Genomic DNA, 21,476 nt, shown 5'->3' with positions numbered 1-21,476 from the left:
TGGAGCCTCTGTTGTTTCCGGGCAGTGAGCCAAGCTTGGCTCAGCACTCAGTGGTGAGCCACCTCTGCCCTCTCCCAGCTCATGGATTCTGCTCCTGCAGCTTCTGTTCTCCACAGGAAGCCAGAGTTCTTTGTCTCCTATTGCAGTAGTTGTCAGAGCAGCACCATGTGTCACCGTCTGCTTGCTGGAAAATGGGTAGTGTTTGAGCTAAGGTCTCAGATTTGCAGTGTGGGAAGCATTTGGTCTGGTGCAATGAGTCATCCTTATTTAGTCTGAAGGTAGATTTGCTTCCCTATCCTCGGCAGGTACTCAGTAACGTATGTGAACAAATGAATTAGCCAATGAATGGTCATTTCTCCACAAGCTCAGTCTCAGTCAGTCATCTCTTAGGCTCCCTAAGATGACCAGAATCTGAATCACCAGATAATTGGTGACGACAGTGTAGACTGTTGCTTTTCAGTAAGAGGTCACCGGTAGGGTACCAGGTGTTTAACGAGCACTCCAACCTAGGGGCCTGGCTACAGGCCATAGATAAGGAGTCAGACATGGTTTGTGAAGGCAGATTGGGACAGATGTTGGATTCAAGCATCTGGAATAATCCTGAAGTTGTTTCCCTGAAACCAGAACATTATTATAGTGTGACTAGAAATAGCCTAAACCTAGTTATTGAGCCCAATCTAGAGCATAAATACAGCTGTGTTTACCAAAAAAAAAAAAAAAAGTAGAAGGTTGAATTTGGCACAGAACTGCGGTATACCAACCTTTTGGGTGTCAGGAATATTTTTTTGGCCAGCTGTCCCAATGTCTCCATGGATAGCGGCTATGCTGTGTGTTATCATTTTGACAGGGTTGCAACAGATGGCATGACCCACAAGGCCTAGCCTAAAACATGTCATAGTTCTGCTTTGTTCAGAAAAAGTTGACTGGGTCCTCATTTGTGTACTTACAATCAGGAACACTGGGCTTTTTGAAGAAGCCCTGTTGGATGGGCCTGAAATCTGTGCTTTCGGGATGGTTCTGGGAAAGCCACATAACCCTCCTGTCACAACTTTTCATCTGTAAAATGGGGATATTACCTAGCGATCAGGATTCTTTTAGGACTATTTTGACATTATATCTGTGAGTCTGGCAGATAGAATGCAATCTGTTTTGTTCGATGGAAGTAAATATAATGCCCTTGTAGTTTTCTTACCCATTTGGCTGACTTCTTGTTAGTTTGACTGGCTAGGTGAGCCTTTGTCTGGATTTCCTGTGGGGACCTACTGTCTTCTATTAGCCATGGTTCATTAATTCACTTAGGCTTTATAAATCTGTTCACCTTGAGGGTATCATTCTCTGCTGCTTTTCCTTTCCTTCGTGTATGTAAATTGTGTCCCTGTCATCTGTCACATTGGGTTTCTTATGATCTGATTTTAGTATCTGCCTGGACATCACTGAGAGGGTAGACGGGCCAGTCCTGCTGGTAATGCCAGGGCCTCTCAGGCAGTCCCCACCTGGATTAGACAGAAGGTCTCAGGTCTTCTCAATCTACTGTGGAGCTTCCTCCACTCTGTATAAAGACATTAATATTCTCCTCTTCTCTACCTTCCTGCAGTTTGTGTAATTGGGGATCACAGGGTAGAAATGCCTCTGACAGTGTTCAGGTGTCAGGAGGTGGCCTCTGACAGGAAAGCAACTCGTTCTTCTCAGTGTGGAGGATGGGGGCTGCTTCTCCTGTCAGACCATGGTTTGTTCCTGCTCTGATCATGATGATAGTGTTGAGAGATGGCAAATCCATTGCCACCTCTTAATGTAGTGATTTCATTTGTAAATGAGGAGAGAAAGCATTCCAGCGGAGCAAGAGTCTGTGTGGAGTGGAAATCAATCGGCTGTGGGTTGTGGTCTGCCATCGAGTTTTGATGTGGTTGAGCATAACTGTGTGCTCACATCTTGATGAGGTTCTCCATGCAGCGTCCTATTGGACATCTGCCATTGTCACCCAAAAGCCCTACCAAGAGATTTGTAGATGGATGGAAAACCTAGGTAGCCTAGTGGTGTGTAGTAAAACCCACAGTAATTTGGAAAGAACGATCCTGGACATTTTTTCCCCCACTTACCATAGGGTACTGTCACTTGAGTCTGGGCTTTACATTTGTTTAATATGTAAAACACCCAGAAGGAAAAGCCTTCCTGGCTGTTGCGCAGGGCTCCGGGGTTTTCATGACTAAGATTCCTGATTGTTTTATTTTGTTTTTGTTTTAAGTTTTATTGTAAAGGTGATGTACAGAGGGGTTACTGTTACATAAGTCAGGTAATGAGTACACTTCTTTTTGAACAATGTGACCCCTCCTTCATTTTCTCCCACTTTTTCCCCCTCCCAGACCCACTCTGCACCAAGTTGTAAAGTTCATTTCCAACATAGTATCTAGTGAGTATCACTGTTGAATTGGTTCACCCTTTGTCTCACCTAAACAGGTGAGACACACACTTCATTCACACACTGCCTCTGCCTTTCTACAAGGTAGAGTCTACCATTGAGTAGCAATGTGGAGAGAAGCATCTCACCTCCGGGCTCTGCCTGAGGGGCTTCGGCTATGTCATTAGATGGTACTGGGCGTCGTCCTGGCCTAGTGGAGCAGAGGTCTGGCTTCTCAGCAGCTCATTGTTCAGTCACCTGCTCCTTCTAAAATGAAAGATAAAATTCATAGACCTGAAATGGGACAGTTAGCCGAATAGACTGTGTGGGTGCTTTGTTCACAACAGTTTCTGCATTTTCTCAAGGACAAAATGAATCAGTAAAATCCAATGCCCTTCCTTAAAGAGAAAGCCGTTTAAATCCTAGAAGGACAGTAGTAATAATTACACATATTTAATATAGACTTTAGTATCTTTATTCTTCTTATACTCAGCAGGATTTTCCTTTTCTGATGACCCTTGGGTTTTGGTACAAGTGAGCCATGAAGACTATGTGGAAAGTGGTTTGCCCCTTGCAGCTGAACAGAAATGTTAAAGTTAGGTGATGCTTTAGGGGCCAGACAATGGCTTCTGTTCCCCTCACCTTACATTAGATATGGGGGCAGGGGGGAACTGGAAGGTTTTTTTTAAGAGTTTGCTAAATTTGGTGATAACTAAGTTTGATTGCTGACATACACTTTGCTATTCAGACAGCATGTTCTTGGAACATTAATTTGTGTTTTAATGTTCCATGCCTAGGGCTCAGGAAATATAGACTCATTCTTGTGCTTGATGAGTTGACCTTTGAACTAGTGATATTGAGTTGGGGGTAGGGGGTGGGGTAAAGGTCTCATTCTGTATCCTAGGGTATGGTCTCCCATTCTCCTGCCTCCATCTCTTAAGTTAGGATTACAGGAGTGTGCCACCTTACTCAGTTTGGATAGTGTTTTCCTGTAGCATTGGGTATTGGTCAGAAATCTTCAGAGCATTCTAGTGAAAAAATGAATGAGGAACATTTTTAGTAAAAACTTCTTGAATGCTTATATATGATCAGGAAATTGCCTGGAATGGTATCAGTTGTTCCCAACAATGTATTGCTTTAGCATTTGTTTTTTTCTTATGTTTCATAGTGACATATCCTTGCATAAACAGATACCTGCCTATGCTATGGAGGTGGGCTGAATAGAGGGTCCAGTGTTCTGTTCAGGATACACATGTTTGTGTTCGTGTCACCTTCTTCATGGATTAGCAGTGTTAAAATGATTTGACTCTTGAGGGAAGGGGTAACAAGTTTGACAAGCAATGTACTTATTACCTTATTTATGTGACTGTAACCGCTCTGTATATCACCTTGACAATAAAAAAAAAAGTAAAAAAAAATGATTTGACCCTCTATAGACAAAGGTAGCTCACACCTATAATCCTAGCTACTCATAAAGCTGAGACCTGGAGGACTGCAATTAGAAACCAGCCTAGGCAGAAATCTGCAAGACTTTATCCCCAAAATGAAACAGCAAGTGCTGGACTGGATGTATGGCTCAAGTAGCCAGCAAGCTTGAGTAAGCAGAAAACCCTGAGTTCAAATCCCAGTACCATTCATAAGTCTGTGTTTTCTTGTTACCTTATAGAAGAGAAATTACGTGTCCCAATTCTGTAGTTGCTGAGGTCTCCCTGCTACTGTATACACTTTCTCTTGCCTGTCTGAACACATCTCTTTGTAGCAGTTCATATATATATATATATATATATATATATGAGCATGTGGATAACTGACAGGGCAGCCTAGAGAAGAGTGAACCCTGCTCAAGTGTGAAATTGGCATACAAAAGATTGGGGAGATGCTCCATGGCATGACAGGCCAGCATCCCCCTCTAACACTCCCTGGGTTGAGCTCCTGTGAGACTGTGAACTTTGGTCTGAGGATACAATCCTGTTTCAGTTGTGAATGGCATGAGCATGGAGATGGGGACCAAGACACTGGCTGAATGATGCCTGGGGGCTTAGAACATGGAGGTCATGCCAGGAAAACAAGTCCTGCCGTTGACTGTCCTGGGGGATGTGGGGTGTGGCACACTAGTTCAGCACTGTGGAGACTTGGCTTTGGTAGGGTAGCAAGGTGTTTGCTCACAATATTTGTCTTTTGCCATTTTAATAATGATTATGTATATTTTTTAATGAAGTCAGGTGCTAATGGCTTGTGCCTATAAGTTTAGCTAGCTACTCAGGAAACAGATCTGGAGGACTGGTCTGAAGCCATCCTAGACAGAAAAGTACATCAGACTCCCATCTGGAATTAACCAGCAAAAAGCCAGGATGAAGGTGTAGCTCAAGTGGCAGAGTGCCAACCAAGCAAGCAAGTTGAGCTTGTGAGTCCAAGTTCACATACCAGTTTCATAAAATAAAAAAAAAAAAAAACCTATAAGCACAGAATTCAGAACCTGAAGCACTAGGACTGTGAGTCTAAAACCAATCTGGGCTAGCTTAGTTAGACCCAGTGTCAACAAAAAGAAGAATCTCCATCTATGTTTGTCAATGTAGGTTCAGCTGTAAGTAAGGAAAAATAAAATGGAAACATCTGTGGATTGAAGAAGATAGTCTATTCCCTCCTCCCATAAAAGAAGCACAGGGCCCCACCCCAGCTTCCCTGGTGTCCTAAGGAGTAAGGAATCCTAGGTCTTTCCTGCTCTGTCACCCAGGCTTCCTGCTCCAGCATCACCTTGTGGTCCTAGATGGCTGAGATTGAGGCCCTGTTCCATCCATTTGTCATCCCACAGGGAGGCGGCAGTAATGATGATGGCACATGCTAGGCCGCTTCTGAGTCTGTTTGCTACAAGATGACATGTTACACCTGCTTACATGTGATTGTGAAAACTTACGAAGACCTAGATTTTTAATCTCAGCGGAAAATATGTCCTGCTTAAAAAAAGAAATAGGACCTTGTTATTAAAGAAGGGAAGGCTGTTTTCCATACAAGGTGAACGGGTATGTTGTAGGATTCTTGGTGTAGGTCCTGTGACTAAAGGATCCACTGCTACCTGGTAGCCAGGTACTTAAATCTCAGGATTAGAGATAGGAGCTGGTAGCTCACTCCTGTAATTCTAGCTACTCAAGAGGCTGAGACCCAAGGATCATGGTTCAAAGCCACTCTAGGCAGGAAAGTCCAGGAGACTCTTCCCTCTAATTAAGCACCAAAAAGCCAGAAGTAGAGCTGTGGCTCAAGTGGTGGAACACTAGCCTTGGCACAAAAAGCCCAGAGACAGTGCTCAGCCCTAAGTTGAAGTCCCAAGACTGGTTGGAAAATAGAGATACCTAGAAAATAGAATTTTTAGGTATTATAATTGTTGATAGCAGAAAATATGCACAACAAAGGCAGAAGCACTTTAAAAGGAGATGCTTGTCCTGCGAATTACTTATCTATTTACTGATCCTGCAAATTATTTATTTATCTATTTATTTGGTGACAGTCTTTGGACTTGAACTTGGCCACCATATGGCATCTTGAAACCCCATCTAAAATTCAGTATTGGAAAACAAAATAAAACCTAAGTATTTATGTTCCTGCTATTGTCATCTACTCTCTGCTGGTACTCAAATTTAGAAAAACAGATTTATTTTGGAAAGTAGCCTGAGATCGCTGCTCCATACACAGTAAATGTGATCAATCAAGCAGCTTCTGGACAGGGCTTCTCCACTGCCTGGCAGAGGAGGTCCCATTCCAGTGTCTATTCCAAACCCACTTCTGCCCTCTAAGTGGGAGAAGTTACACAAAGAATCAATAAGATCCAGGGACAGCCAGGAACAGAATTCTTAGCCAAATAGATTTTTTTTTTTTAACTATCTGGGGATAATCCCTACCTTCTGATTTCCAGTCAGTGCCATTCCTGATTTCCATGGGGATCATTTTGGTGGTGAGCTGCAAATGGCTTTGGCTTCCTGCTCTACTCTGTCTTTTAGGGCAAAAGGAAAGAAGAGATAATAGCTTAGTGTGAGCTCCTACCTGCTCCACAGTTTCTTCCCTCTCCTCCCCTCCCCTCTGCTCCTCCTGGAGTTACATTGATGGTAGATGGATGATGGGGTGAGTAAAAATAGATCCGGAACTGGGGATATTCCATTATCTCCCTGGAGGAAAATCTATTGCTGGCATAACTACCATTGGGCTGTGAAGAAGGGAAGGAAAATTTTCCATTTATACAAGTACAAGCTTGGGATTTGGAGTCACTAAACCTTGACCTGAGTGTAGAGAGGAGAACTCACACACTATTGTACAGCCTTTGAGATCCATGAAAACCAAATAAGACAACTCTGAGCACCTTCATCCAGCAGCCTTACTTGGCACTGCCTCCTCCCAGGGAAGCTCTGGGCTCACCCAAAGCCAAGTCAAACCACATGACTACCATTCTCCAATCTCACCTCTTCCTCACCTCTCCTTCCTTCATGCTTTCCAAAATTCTGAACTCCTTTTTCATTATTCAGTCCAATCTTAGATTTTCTATTGAAGCATCTCTTCTCCTTCTGGACCCTGGGAACTGAATCTAAAATGGATGACAAAGGGCATCTTCAGCTGCCACCTGACCACACATGTTGATGCTGCACAGTGTGCCAGGCTCTGTGCCCACATGCCCTACATTGTCTCACCTCTTCAGAGTGAGCTGCCCTGAGCCATGCCAGCTTCTCTAATCATGCCATCACAACTAAACAGAACATAACCTATAACTGTAGTTTGGGGGGGGAGGGGGTCTTCCCATCAAAACAACTGTAAACCATTATGGCTTTGTTAAGACTCTTGAAAAATGTCTTGGTTATGTCTCAAAAGAAAGAACCATAAGTCATCTACTCAGGCTAAATTGATGAATATAGCCCATGTTAATTCTGAAGTGTTGAAGATCTCTTCCTCAGTTCTGCTCAGGGCAGAGATGACGTCCTGGGCCCTCTTATCTCAGCCATGTGCACTTCTGTATGTATAGGTATTGCATGTTAAGGTAAACGGGAGACATATCAGTCATAACTGTTGTTTCAGATCTGAGTAGCTGGTACCGTGGACCAGTAAGCATGCTTGGGAAGGATGGTTTTAGGGGATAAGATACTCATTCAAGTGACAATATCAGCTGTGGAATAAGATCGCGCTGCTCACAGGAGAGATCTGGGTTAGCATTACAAGTGTGCGGGAATTTCAACAGAATGTTTTATTTAAATTCAGGGAAAGGAAATAATTGCAGGGCCAGAGTGGAGAAGTCCTAGGGAGCTTAAAATAGGTATGATTTTGGTTATATGTTCAGTTTAGTGGTAGGAAAACTCAAATATTAAGCATTGGCATTTTCTGTTTCTTGGATTAGATTTCTGGTGTGGTTGATTGTTTTTTTCCATCAGGATAGGCTGGGTCATTTCAGTTACCAAATTACTCCAGAATTGCATGGACTTAAATTGAAGCCAGGGTCTTGAATATCCCAGGCAAATGCTGTATCACTGAGTTAATATCCCTAGCCCCAAAGCAGATGTTGCTGCATCTTCTTTGTCAGACATCAACATGAGTTCTATACTCTTCACTCCAAACCTGCCTGTGACACACAGAGATAGAGAGAGCTAGCTCTTAGTCCTTTTGGCTTGAGGTAGCACCTCCCATTCTGGCCATCTGTTGTTTAACACCAACTAGACCCATTTTTATACAGTGCTCTCTCATCATTGGAAGAAGCTAAAAGTGATCTACGAGACTCCTTCCTTGAGGTGACATTGCCTTGTATAAACCTATTACCCCTTCATTATTGCAAGTCTGCGGTCCTGTTCCACAGGTGAATGAATGATGTCATTGTTGATAGAGTTTCATACTGGGGTTGGTATGGGCTGGTAGTGCAGCCATTCTGAGATCATGGCTAAGAAGGAAGTGACTATTTGCTGTGGACTTTATCAGATAATGGGGCATCCTGATAAATAATGTGTCCTGTATGATTGTTTATCTGCTGGTTTGACTAGCTTTAATAATATCTACAAGGCCCCCCCACAGTCTAAGCCGAGCCTGTTCCTGTCATTCGGTGAAGCCTCTGTTTTGCTTTCATACACATGCTCTCCCACACTACTCACATCTGTGTGGAGTAATGTCCATCCCTCCTGGCCTCCTCTACCTTATTTCAGTGCATGCATGAGAAGTTTCTGCCTCTATCTTTGTGATGTAGCTACCTTTCCCTATCTCTTCTACCTTTCCCTATCTCCAGCTTTGTTTGTCTCTCCATTACTTTGCTCTTATTGCAACTGATGTTATGTTTTCATTTATATATGTGTTTGTCTGTCTTCCCATTAGCATGCAGTTTTGTTCACTGCTCCATCCCTGGGGCAGAGAAGATACATATAAATACATGGAGAATGATAAAGAGGTCTTGATAGATGATAGACTCAGAAATAATCTTGTGGTTGCCAGAGACATAAAAATGGATTTCCTTTTTGTAATATTTCTATCGGACCCTCTCCCTCTCTTCTCCAAGGGTAATTGCTTTTGTCCACTCAAAACAGATAACTGTCATAAGATGAATGTTTGCTACCAGTTTTACTTCTGTGGAATTTTGTGTGTGTGATCTAGTCTTTAAGAATTATTTTTGTCAAGGGATGGATGTATGGCTCAAGCAGTAGAGGGCCTGCTTAGCAAGAATGAAGCCCTGAGGTCAAACTAAAGTACTGCAATAGGAATGGTAGTGTATGCCTGTAATTTTAGCCATTTGGAAAGCTGGAGGTCAGGGGCTAGCTTACCTGAAAACATACTAAAGCATAAAGTACTGGGTGAGGAGCTTAAGTATCCTAGTAAAACACCAAGACCGGGAGTTCAAACTCCAGTAACCTTCCCCTCCTTCCCCCCCCCCACACACAATACTAATTTTGGTCATAGTGTATGACCACAAGAAATAATTCTGTCTTTCTTTTAGAGAGTCAAACCCTTTCTTATAATTCTCTTCCTCATTTGTGTTTCCTATAAAGTATCCGTCCTTGATAAGTTAGTGTAACTTTCCCTTGAAGAGCCAGCCAAAGACAGAGTTGCACTGAATAGCTCTGATTTAAATAAAATAGACCAGTCATGTGAGAAATCCATTCAAATGAGTGAGTGTGTGTTTGTGAGTGACTGGTGACAGGATTGCATAAAATTATCATTTCACACACTTTTTTCAAGCAAGATGCTTGTTATCTGGCCGTGTTGGTCATGAAGAATGTTTGCTAGGGAAAATGGGAATTTAATCAAATGTTTCCAGCAATTTTACAGGGGTAAGAGGTGCTATATTACAGTATTTATTCTGAGTTTCTGGGGGTAGCACAGAGGAGGACAAGAATTTCAGATGCTCTGGAAGAAGCTTCCTGGAAAGGGGCTGGGGAAGGACGGGGGTGGGAAAAGAAGAAGACAGCAAGGTGTGTACGTACATAGCATCACAGGTAAGCATCAAAGCCAGGCCAGAGCCCTGGCTGCCTGAAAGGGAAACAGGTCTAGAACCTACAGGCCTACTCTGTCAAGATGTTGGTGCTCACAGAAAGTAGGGTCCATAGCCAGAGAGAGCTGCAAAGGCTGGCAGAGGCTGTGATGGTCAGTGAACCCATAGGCACAATTGCAAACTTGAATGAAGGAAACGAAGATGCAAGGCTCAAGAGAATACTAACACTTCAAGTACCAAGAGAGGAAGAAAAGCCAGGAAAGCTGGCTTCCTCTGTCCTCATGGCAGAGGAGGCCTAAGGAGGGATGGCATGGCGCTGCAGAGAAGTCAACAAGGATGTGAGCTGGTCTGTGATAGGATTGGCTGTGAGCATTTGAACAGGAATGAAGCTGCATAGCCTCTCAGGTAGCAGTAGAGTGAAAGCCCGCTAAATGGGGGTTTTAGTACTCCATGTGCTGGCTTTGTAGGTAGATGTTTCTGCACACACCCCTGACTGGGCTTCACACCCATCAGATGGTCCTGTCCCCCATCCCTTTGGCCATCTATCATCGGAGTTCAGTGCTCTATTTGAGCTCTTCCATTTGTATGTTTCAAGTCCTCATCTCTAGCTTTCATTTTTCTTGATTACTGCTAATAAGGAAAAGGAGTATCTGCGATTAAAAGTGTATTTTTCTGTGTTTAGAAACATTTCAAAGCAATAGGCATAGACCTTTTCATCTGGATAGATGCGCAAGGTAAAACGGATAAGCTTCCTGTACTGAATTTTTTCCCTACCACATAAATACCAGTATTTCCTCAGCTGAGTTGAGGCTACAAATCAAACAGAAATTGTTCTTGTTATCTTCACTGCAGGATTTCTGAACTTAGTGATTTCTGCCTTCATTTCCCCTTACTTTTTTTTTCCTGCCTCCCCCCCCCCCCCCCCGCTCCCCGCTGAGTTGCTTCCTGGTAGCTGTTTGGGATGGTAATCCTGATGCTCTGGTTATCTCTTCTAATGGCCCACCTCTTTGCAGCCTGCCTTTGCCAGGCAGATGGTATGCTTATCTCAACTCAGAATTCCCCACACGGGGAGTGAAGGGCACTGTGTGCTCCTGGGTTTCTAAAGGATTGTTCCTTAAATGACTTGAAATCACCCAACATGGGTTTCTTTTAGCGTCTCTTCTTACCTAGCAGGTTTGTTTGGATGGTTTGTGTTTGTATTGTTTGAAAGTCTCAGACCAGAGGATTATGAGCAGTGTTAGTCTTCTCAAATAGAAATCCACAGGAATTTCTCTGTCCAATAGAACGTTACAAGCAAATTCTTCTGTACAGTATCTAAAAGCACAAGAGCCAGAGAAGAAGACAACTCCACTATATACAAGCTGTATGGCCTGGTTGGTTACTTTTCTGTGTTGAAATGACCCCAGCTAAAAAATAGATCTTAGCTAAAAAAATGCACCTTATGTGAGTTTAAATCGTGGGCTATTTCTAAAGTCCTTTTCAGTATTTTGGTCAGTCATTTTCTGTAATAAAAAGTTATTTGGTAGCCAGGTACCTGTGACTGACACTGTAATTTTAGCTACTTAGAAGGCTAAGACCCTCACCTCCACCCCCATCCAGTCCAGGGGGAAAGTCCAAGAGACTCCATTTGCAATTAGAAAAATGCTGGAACCCACAGACCTGTAGCCATCTAATCTTCGATAAGGGAGCTAAAAAAATTAGAATGGAAGAAAGACAGCCTCTTCAGTAAATGATGCTGGCAAAATTGGTTTATCATTTGTAGAAAACTAAAGCTAGATCCTTATATATCAACCTGCACCAGAATCAACTCTAACTGGATCAGAGATTTCGGAGTCAAAGCAGATACCCTGAAAACATTACAGGACGGAATAGGAGAACCCCTAGGTCTCCTTAGCACAGGCCGAAATTTTCTTAATAGAGACCCAGAAACACAACAAATCAAAGAAAGGCTGGACAAATGAGATTGCAAGGACATAGCTAGCAAGATCGATAGAAAGCTCACGGATTGGGAAAATATCTTCAGTAGCCATACAACTGTCAAGGGTAGGAGAAAAATCAAAGGAGGAGGCAACAATGCTTGATTTAAAAAAAAATGTACTTATTACCTTGCTCATGTAATTGTAACCCCTCTGTATGGTATTTTCCACAATAAATTTTTTTTAAAGAAAAATGCTGGAGTGGGGGTGTGGCTCAAGTGGTAGAGTGCTTACCATGAGCAAGTAAGCCAAGCAAGAGTACAAGGCTCTGAGTTTAAGAGCCAGTACCAGGACACACAGAAAAAAAAGTTTTATGTGCCTTTGCTTCTCACAGTGTTTTACTGCAGATTAGTTTCTCATTGAATGTGCATACAAACAAAAGGGTAATAATGTACTATTGCTGGTTCTACACACAGTTGAAAACCACACTTGGCTTTATGCAGTCCTGTTTAATTTTGTCATGCCAGCATGAACTTGATGGCATAACCCTCTGCACTCTCTCCTCACTAACATCTTTCTTCAAGAGTCTAATAGTCTACCCCTTTAAGGGGTGAATAACAAGACAAAAATTTAAAGCTACATAGCTTTCATCTATTAATAAACATTCTTGCCAGAGTTTGTCTTTTTCTATGCTTTGGTTGTTTTATTTTTCTGCTACAGTTAAATAAGTGGTTCTGCTGTAGTTTGGGGTTAATGAGGATTTGCAATGGATTTCAAGTATCTGTCTTTTTTATTTAGCAGGTGCAAGCTCTTGCTCTAAATTACCATAGCTAAACAGTTTAAGAGACATAAAGCTCTACTGCCCTGGCTTTGGTAAATTAATAGAGGAACAGGCTACACATGCAGAAAATGTCAGAGCTTAAATAATTTTTATTAGTAATAAGTTGAAAACTTGTGCCCTTAAAAAGCTTATATAATCGCTTAAAGGCTTCAGCCAGAGTTAATTTTTATTTTATTACTTTGTAGCTTATAAGCATTTTAAGGCCAGATTCTTAGGCTGCTCCATTTGTAAGGATGTTGAATGAAATGCCATTTAAAATGTTTTAATTGAAATGTAAGGGTCCCAGGCTGAGCTTTCATTTATGCATTTATCTGGCATATGTTTATTAAGTGCATATGTCTTGGTGGGCACCATGCTAGAGACAGAGGCAGGACATATACCCCAGGAAGACAGACACACAGCAGGAGGGAAGGAGAGCAGGCTCTGAGGAGTGATCTGATTCCCTTGTTTATAATGGGTAATGGAATGCAATCTGCAGCCAGAAGACCTGGGTTAAAATCTGACTTCATCATTTACAAGATGCATGACTTGTGCTAGTGACTTTTCTGTGTCAGAACAACCTACCGTGTGGAGTTAATACAGAATAAAATGTAAGGCTACTTCTGAGTCCTTACCCGAGTGCTTACTGCAGGTAAGCACTGCATAAATATTTTAACCAAATTAAGATAAACATCATGCATTTTTGACTAAAGAAAAAACTGAGGAAGAAAACTCTATTGTGGATATGTAGAAACTAATTAGCAGGGATTTTAGTGTTTGTTTTTAAACCTATGGGAACTTTAGCTTGTATAGAAATGTTAGTATCAGTAGGTTTATCTCTTCAGGTCCTTGGCTAACCAACCTTTGTGTATTTTTGGTTATTTTCATATGTTCAGATAAGGAATCGCTTTCTAACTGACTCCCAAATGAATTGAATGGCCTTAAAAAAAAAAAAAAAACAAGTTTCATTCTCATTTTAGAAGTACTCAAGTGAAGCTTGAAGCTGCCTGAGAGTAGCTTGGGAACAAGAGGGCGATCCTGTGTGATAGTGGGAAAGGAGTCAAACAAGTGAATGACTAAAGAGCAATGGCTTTGTTCTTTTTTTTTTGGTCAGTCGTGGGACTTGAACTCTGGGCCTGGGCGCTGTCCCTCAGCTCTTCAGCTCAAGGCGAGCGCTCTACCACTTGAGCTACAGCGCCACTTCCGGTTTTCTGGTGGTTTATTGGAGATAGGAGTCTCATGGTCTCTTCTGCCCGGGCTGGCTTTGAACCGCGATCCTCAGATCTCAGCCTCCTGAGTAGCTAGGATTACAGGCGTGAGCCACCAGTGCCCGCCAATGGCTTTGTTCTTTTAGTCATGGTTTACCTAGGAAGAGTAGGTGATTGGGATTGTGGGGTTGTGACCTGAAGGGGTGGGCTGGAAGTTTCCCTAGAGACATTGGTTAAAGTTAGGCAGGATTGCACCACTTGTGAAAGCCAGGAGTGAAAGGCCTTTGTAAAGAATGGGAGGTGTTAAGATTTCAGACTAATAAGTAGCCAGATACTAGAATCAGCTTGTCTTCTAGAAGACAAAGCCACCATGCTAAGAGACAAGAATGACTTTGTGCCTTAGAAACTGAAGCAAGCTGGCCATAGGTATTGGGGAGAAGGAGTAAGGGTTAGGAAGAGAGCACTTAACAGGCCATTCTACTTCACTTACTCATTGCAGACAGTACCAAGCTTATAACCCTCAATGTTTGATTTACCATAATGTTTCCGTGTCCACACATGTGAGCAGAACAAAACATCCGTTTCATGAGTGGTCCAGAGCCATATCTGGGGCCACTTTAGACTGAACAACTGGTTCTCTATATGCAGTGAGGGTCCCTTCACTTTAATAACTTCACTTTAGTAACTAGAGGAACTGAAGTTGACTTTTCTGTTCTGTACCTGTCAAATGCATTGACTTGCCCAGCTTTGTACCCATGAACTTCAGATAGTCTGCCAAAGTGCTGTTCCATGCACTGATTATGCATACTCTGACACTGCTTCTTTCACGTTGAGTTCATAATTTACGTCTGTGTGTAAGAGAGAGACACAGAGACAGAGAGGCCAGTAGAACTTGAAATCTGAGCCAGCACTATTCCTTAGCTCATTTGCTCAGGGCTGGCATTCTACCACTTCACTTAATACCTCCACTTTTGAATTTTGGGTTGTTAATTGGAGATAAGAGTCTCACACTTTCCTACCCCAGGCTAGCTTTGAACTGGAATCCGCAGTTAGCCTCCTGAGTAGCCAGGATCTCAAGCGTGAGCCACCAGTGCCCAGCTGAGAGCTATTTCATGTCTTGTCTATTTCATGTATTTCATTTAACCTGGTGAAATAAAATTATTATTCCCAAAACATTTGACTGAATCCTGGAGAGTTCATGAGTTTCTGCAGAGATTAGTGATATCATATCCAGCATGTCATTGTGTGCCCACAGGTGCCCACAAATGAATACAGCTTTTCAAACTGGCTGACTTTCTGTTTATTGAGGTGCCCCACAGGAGTCTTTAAATCCCCACAGTTGAGAAAATGTCCAGCCATCCTTTGAAAGTCGAAAGTAGTCTAGAATAGATTTTCTCTTTATAGTTTCTGCCCAAAGGTGACTCTTAAACTCCTCCTCACTCCCCCAAAGTTAAATGCCTGGAAAATAGACAGGATTACAACCTTGTAGTGCAGTCCAGTATTTTTAACCTCTGCACTACACAGAAATGTGCGAGACCGCCCAGTCCGTCCCAGAAAGTTCTTCATACACTTGTTTTGCAAGGCAATTGAGGCACCAAGGTCGTCCTCTGCTCAGTTCTTTGTGTGATGAAATGTCTTATTCCCTCGTTGCCTTGATTGTGGAATCTTGGGCATTCTGCTCCTTGTCAGATTTATTGGCTGCACTTAGCCCAGGCCACACAAGTGGCCCCTGTCAACTCTGATAAAAGGAAAAGCTCAACACCCTTTTATGAACATTCTCCTTTAAACCTGTCAGGCTCTAAAATTAGGTAAGAGTAGCTGTCACCAGGCATTCTTCTCTGAAGAGTTTGCCCTCTGCAGCTCACCTTCGTCTTTCATGGAGAATAGTGTCCCATTACTGGTGATAATGGGAGTCCCCACATTCCCTCAGGTTGCATCAGCTGTGTCACTGAAGATTGCATCTAGAAACGTAAATGATTGCACTGATGTAAGGGTCTTAAGAGAAATGGATTTTATGAGTAAATGTATTCATTTCAAGGAATATACTATTTCAGGGGAGAGAGTTGGTCTATCTATAACTCGTGTCTCTTGCTTGCAGGAAATGTTCCCTTGATTTATTAAATTTTCTTGCTCCTCTTTTTCTTTTAAAGATGTTTTCATTTCATTGGTTTGAAACCAGATGTATACGTGATGACAGACATACATTCTGTGACTGCCATCTTGCGCTGAAACTTGTCTTCAGAGGGTCAGTGGCTTCCTCACTTGAAAGTAGGAGTGGGTTGTTACTGAAAAGCTTTGTGTAAAAGTAAAATTTTCTTGACTTTCCTTTTCATCTGAAAAATTCAGCTCAAGGATCTGTTAATTGGTTATTCATTAGAACATGGCTTTACATATACAAAGCTAGAAGTCAGTTCAAACAATTATCATCTCAGTTGCTTTCCATTGTCATAACTGAATACCCAAGAATGGCAAATTAGGAGATACCAGTTTAATCAGCTCAGAGTCCAAGGTCATGGCACTGGTATCTGGTGAGGCCTTGCTTCGTCTTAACATGGCAATTACCATCACATGACAGGACAGGGCACGCCTGTGTCAGCTCAGGTTCCTTCTGAAGCCACCAGTTCCATCATAATGACCCCACCCTGAGGATCTAGTAGCATGTGCTGGGAATTTGAGGGATTACATTTTATGATTTGGGGCACGAGAGGGTGCATTTGAATTGTGACAGCTAAAGAAATTGCAATTTCTTTGTGATTCTCTCAAGCATTTTTTGTTTGATTTGTGAAGTGAATTGGATCCATTAAGTCTTTTAGAAATACTCTTGAAAATATCCGTGGAATGGCATGGCAAGATAAAGTGGGGTCTTTATTATGTTCATAATACTCTGTCTCCAACATGGCACCACTAGCTATGTGAATGGGTCATCTTTCTAAGCAGACTCATAATAACCCTCCCTGTATCTGAAATCCAGCTTTTGAAATGCTTAAATGAGCCTTCTTTTTCAGTACATAATGAACACAGAAAAGCAAATAGGACATAACACCTCTAGCAGAATGACATTTGTCCCTAGATTCCCTAGAGACTGGTGGGCATTGTCTTGAGGGGGAAAGGATGAATATATTAAAACCCATGCCGAAGACCCTAATATTTATAATGTTTTGCATAGCTGCCTCCAATAATAATAGTTACAAAAAAGTAATGAAATAATTATTTTGTGATATAGCAGAAAAAAATGCAATCGGAGACATGGAGACTCGATGGTAATTTGCTATACCATAATGAGCAGTGATATATCTTCTGGATCTTACTTTGTCCTTTGTAAAATGAGAGGTCTGCTGGTTTGGATGAGTCCTGGACTCACAACCTCTTTTTGTATCTAGAATTTTTAGAAATCCTCAGATCTGAGGTTATTTTATTTCCTTGGATCTGAGAAACAACTTGCCAGCAGCTTTGCTTACCAGGTGGCTCAGTCTCGTGACTGCAAATACCTCGAGCAGCAAATACCCTTCTCTGACCTCTACCAAGAGACAGCGCGATAATCACCAAGGCTGATATTCTTACGCTCTGATGTTCAATGGTCTCGGGTTTAAATGTGGAATAACATTTCTTGAAAATGTGTTCTTGAAAATGAAGAACAACTTAAGGTTTTAAATTTTCTTTTGTTTATTGTGGTTTTTGAGAATTTTCACATATAGAAAGCTCAACAGTGTTTATATAACCCAGTTTAGAAGTATACTTCTAGACCTTTTTCCAGATTGACAAGATGTTAGCTGAACAATTCAGATCTTCTATCTCTCTTGATATGTAAGCCTGGAGGCTCCCACCTGCTTAGCCAGAGCCCCTTGGTCTTCTGCATTAACCTGTGTGAAGGTGACAGCTATGTAATTTTTCTTGTTGATAAGATGGCCCCATCTATACTTCTTGACAGTATAGTCAGGAACCTCCATCTCCTGACCCATCTCCACCCTGCGGGGTCCACAGCCTTGCAATCACCACAAGCCAAGCCTTTTTGTCCTCTAGCAAGGTAGAAACAGATTTATCCCACTGAAAGGTCAGGTGGTCTCTTAAGGGTGACATCCCTTCTGCCAGCAGCTCTTTTCAGCCTGGTCTCGTGGTCTCTGCTTGTTTCTGGTGAACCAGTGTAAAATGCCGAGTAGCTTAACTGTTGCTCAGAATCTGGGTAAACTAGATTGAAGTGAACTGGCTCCTCACAAAACGTTTATCCATTAGCCCTTTTCAGTGTAGCTGGACATAGCAAAGCCATTTGACAAAACAGGCAAAGTCTTTGCTGTTTGTCCTGTCCTGTGCCAAAATTCTGGGCCAGCTTCTTGGTCCTCACTTCCTTCCTTCCTAGGGGCTAGAACCACCTTCTCCAGCTACTCAGGATGCCAACTGTATTGAAATTTGGAGAGAAAAAGGAAATTTAAAGCAACCCTTAAAAATTATACTTTTAATTTGGGTCAATCTTTGGCTGGCTCTCTTAACGTGAACTAACTGTGCTTTTGAATCATTGGCCCCATGTGTGTGTTTTATTTGGGGTCTTCTTGGTAAAGGCTTCCTCTCCAGTATGGATTCTTTGGAGGTGCTTGTAGCCTTTAAGGTAAGAGGCAGCACAGTCACGGCTTCTGCATTGAATTGGATCTATCACATTACCTACTACTGTTCGTTCTGACTGTGACAGACAGAAACAGGACTTGTCAATCTCATAAGCCATTAGTCCAGGATGACATACAGATTGTTCCTGTTACTCAGGTGGGCACCTGTTAGACCCACATGAGCACTTTGTTTTCCTGTCCATTAGGGTTCCCATAAAAGCTTTAGCATTCCATTACAGGGCTGTGCTCATAGTGGATGCTCAAAAAACAATAGGAACAGAGGACTGAGAAATGTTTGGGGTGAAGGAGATACCACTTACCCCATCACACTGTTGTTGTACATTGTATATATATCGAAATGTCACATTAGACTCCACAAATACATTATGGACATTTAAAAATTATAAATATTGGCAGCTCTCTCATGGGTTACAGGTATGAAAAGTCTTTTTGCCTTTTAACTTGAACCTGAGTGTCATCATAGAAATAAGTTTGATCAACAAATAGAAAACACATGGATGTTATCTGCTCGTGAAGCATAAATGGTTTTCATATTATAAATTACATGAGTGACATGATCATTTCTGTGTACCAGTAATGATATTTTAGGTAGCCACTTTAAGCTGGGTCTTTAAACCTGGACAGTGTGCTAAATGAAGGGGGACTGGGAGTAATAGCACAATATTAGCACTCATCAACTTTTGAAAAGGCAGTGATGGTCAGAACAGAGGGACAAAAGGATAGGAAGACAGTGGGTGGTGGAAATTAAGCTCAAGGGACAGATAAGTAAAACAAAAGGTTGTGCATATATTGGAGACATTTGAGTCTCTGTAGATTCCAAGAAACAAAATACAAAAAAAAAAAAAGTAGGTAAGGAAGAGAATCGCAACTGTGTGATCCTTCTTTCCCTGGGGTGGGAGAGGTTGGGAAACATCTTGATAAGGGGAAGGGAAGAGAAATGGTGCTGGGAGTGGATGTAGGAAACAGCTAGTCTGGGATTCATTTGGGTGGTGAAGCAAAGGATACTTAAGAATACATAGGAAGACACTGAATTTCAGAGCTCAGGTGACTTCAGACAGTAGTTTGCCAGGAGGAAGTTGAAGTGCGATGAAAGAAGCTGTGAGTGAAAAAGCGCATTGAGGCAGATAGAGGGTCTGAGAACCCATCAGTGGGGACGGGGAGGCTCCTGGCTGCAGCCGGCTGGATGAGAGCAAAGCCTTGGAGCTGAGCAGGGAATTGGGCCAGTGTGGGCAGTTGGAGGGACTCCGTCTTGCACAGATAACTCTTATGGCGGTGGCATCAAGTGAGATGGTTTCTTGTTTGCTCCTTTGGTCTTGTTGCCTGTGTTTAAAGTGCCCCCAAAACTTTGCCAGCACAAGAACTGAGAGCCCCGTATTATAGCCCATAAGCCCCAGTCACTGTCCTTGTCTCACACCACCCCGTGATCCCCCCTCTTCTCCCCCCACCCCCACCCCCGTTAGTGTCTGCCAGCTAACTTTAAATAAAACTTGATTCTGGTAGTTTTAAACGCTTTTAAACTCTTCAGCATATTCTCTATTCTAAGTATGTCTCCTCAAAATCTGTAATATAAAAAGCACTTATTTCTATTTGTTGGCAAGTTTCAAATAAAGTACGAAACATGCAGGCATTTGTCACTATCCTGTGTCCTCCGCCTCCGAAGTCACCTGCTGTTCTCCCCTCTCCCTTGTTCATTTGCAAGGACTCCAAAGCAACTTCTGCAATAGAAGAGCTGCAGGAAAAAGCCTCAGCTGTAGTCCTGCGCCTGGTTGGAAATGCCTAAAGACATTTGCCCTTTGTACATGGGAGGTCAGAGAGGTGTTTCAGAACCAAGTGGGGAGTTAGCCCATGTCCATTATGATAAAGACCCCTAAAAAGAAAGCTGTTTACTGCTTTGCTTTCTGGTAGAAGCCATTATCAGCTTTGTGTGGCTTATCATTCATTCTATAGCTTATCATAAATGGCTTTGAATGTTCCCTTATCCTTTTCCTCTTAATCCCGTTATCCCAAAAGTGATGAATATGGAAATAGTGGCTGAACTTGCCTGAGATGGCTCAGATTCAGACAGGTTTGATGAGTTTTCATTACTCGTACTGCAGAAAATGTCTTTGTTTAACCAGGAATAATAGGATTTCCGTGTTGTTCTTGACATCAACTCTAAGCTAATCTATTTTGTTGTTTCCAACATTTGTTTAATAGTTAAACTTAGAAAAATGAAGATGTATTGAGGGCCTTAATCTTTACAGAGGAAGTTGAGTGTGAGATTTGTTTTTAAGACAGGATGTCTCCTTAGCTGGAGTTGCTGAACAGCACAGTGTCTCCTTAGCTGGAGTTGCTGAACAGCACAGTAGTATTGGATTTTCCTGTGCTCAGAGGGATGAGGAGGAACAGAAATTAGATGCCTATTCTCTTTCATGTGACCCCTATAGGCCAGGAGAGGCTAAACGTGGTAACTACATTCTGGAAATGAACTTGGAGGCTGGGTTTGGCTAGACAGCTTGCTTCAGGGAATCTAGCGAGATAGTGTGCACTAAGATCCATGCTGCAAACCCATGCTATTCCCTGTCCCACACCATCCCATAAGGCAGAAAGATGTCTCACCATCAGATAGCCATTTAATGATAGGAGGTTTTCTTTGTGCTACAGTACATATTGAAGACTTAATACTGGCTTTTTTTTCTCACATAGAAGCACGCATGGATTTATGAAGTAATGTTATATCTAAGGATTTTGCTTTTTTTTGTTCTAGATTTTCTATCCTAGCAAGGATGGTACCAAAATTCCAATGTTTATTGTGCATAAAAAAGGCATAAAATTGGATGGCTCTCATCCTGCTTTCTTATATGGCTATGGCGGCTTCAACATATCTATCACACCTAACTACAGGTAAGTGTGGAACACGCTGGGAACGTACCATGTCTTCGATATTATATACATATTGTGGAAAGTAACTGAAGACCAGAAAAACATGAAAGCATGGTTTTCTAATAGACATAGCTGTATGTCTTGCTTAGTGCTTTCATAAAGGGACAGGGTTACTGGAAAGTACCTGAATAGGCTTAGCATTTAGAGGATTCTTAATA

The 21,476-nt window shown here is 42.1% G+C and overlaps 1 protein-coding gene across 1 annotated transcript in view; it reads left to right on the top strand.

Annotated features, from left to right (window-relative positions):
• The window catches only part of LOC122121193 (prolyl endopeptidase), a 98,106-nt gene that overhangs the window by 64,844 nt on the left and 11,786 nt on the right, over nucleotides 1–21,476 (top strand). Inside the window, exon 11 of the mRNA XM_042695363.1 lies at nucleotides 21,143–21,279. Within this exon, the coding sequence (XP_042551297.1) occupies nucleotides 21,143–21,279 (137 nt within the window). The remainder of the gene's footprint in view (nucleotides 1–21,142; nucleotides 21,280–21,476) is intronic.

This window comes from Dipodomys spectabilis, unplaced genomic scaffold (assembly GCF_019054845.1).
Source record: "Dipodomys spectabilis isolate Male_0828 unplaced genomic scaffold, ASM1905484v1 ptg000001l, whole genome shotgun sequence".
NCBI lineage: Eukaryota > Metazoa > Chordata > Mammalia > Rodentia > Heteromyidae > Dipodomys > Dipodomys spectabilis.
The sequence above is the reverse complement of the archived record's forward strand: the minus strand, read 5'-3'. Positions and strand labels throughout refer to the sequence as shown.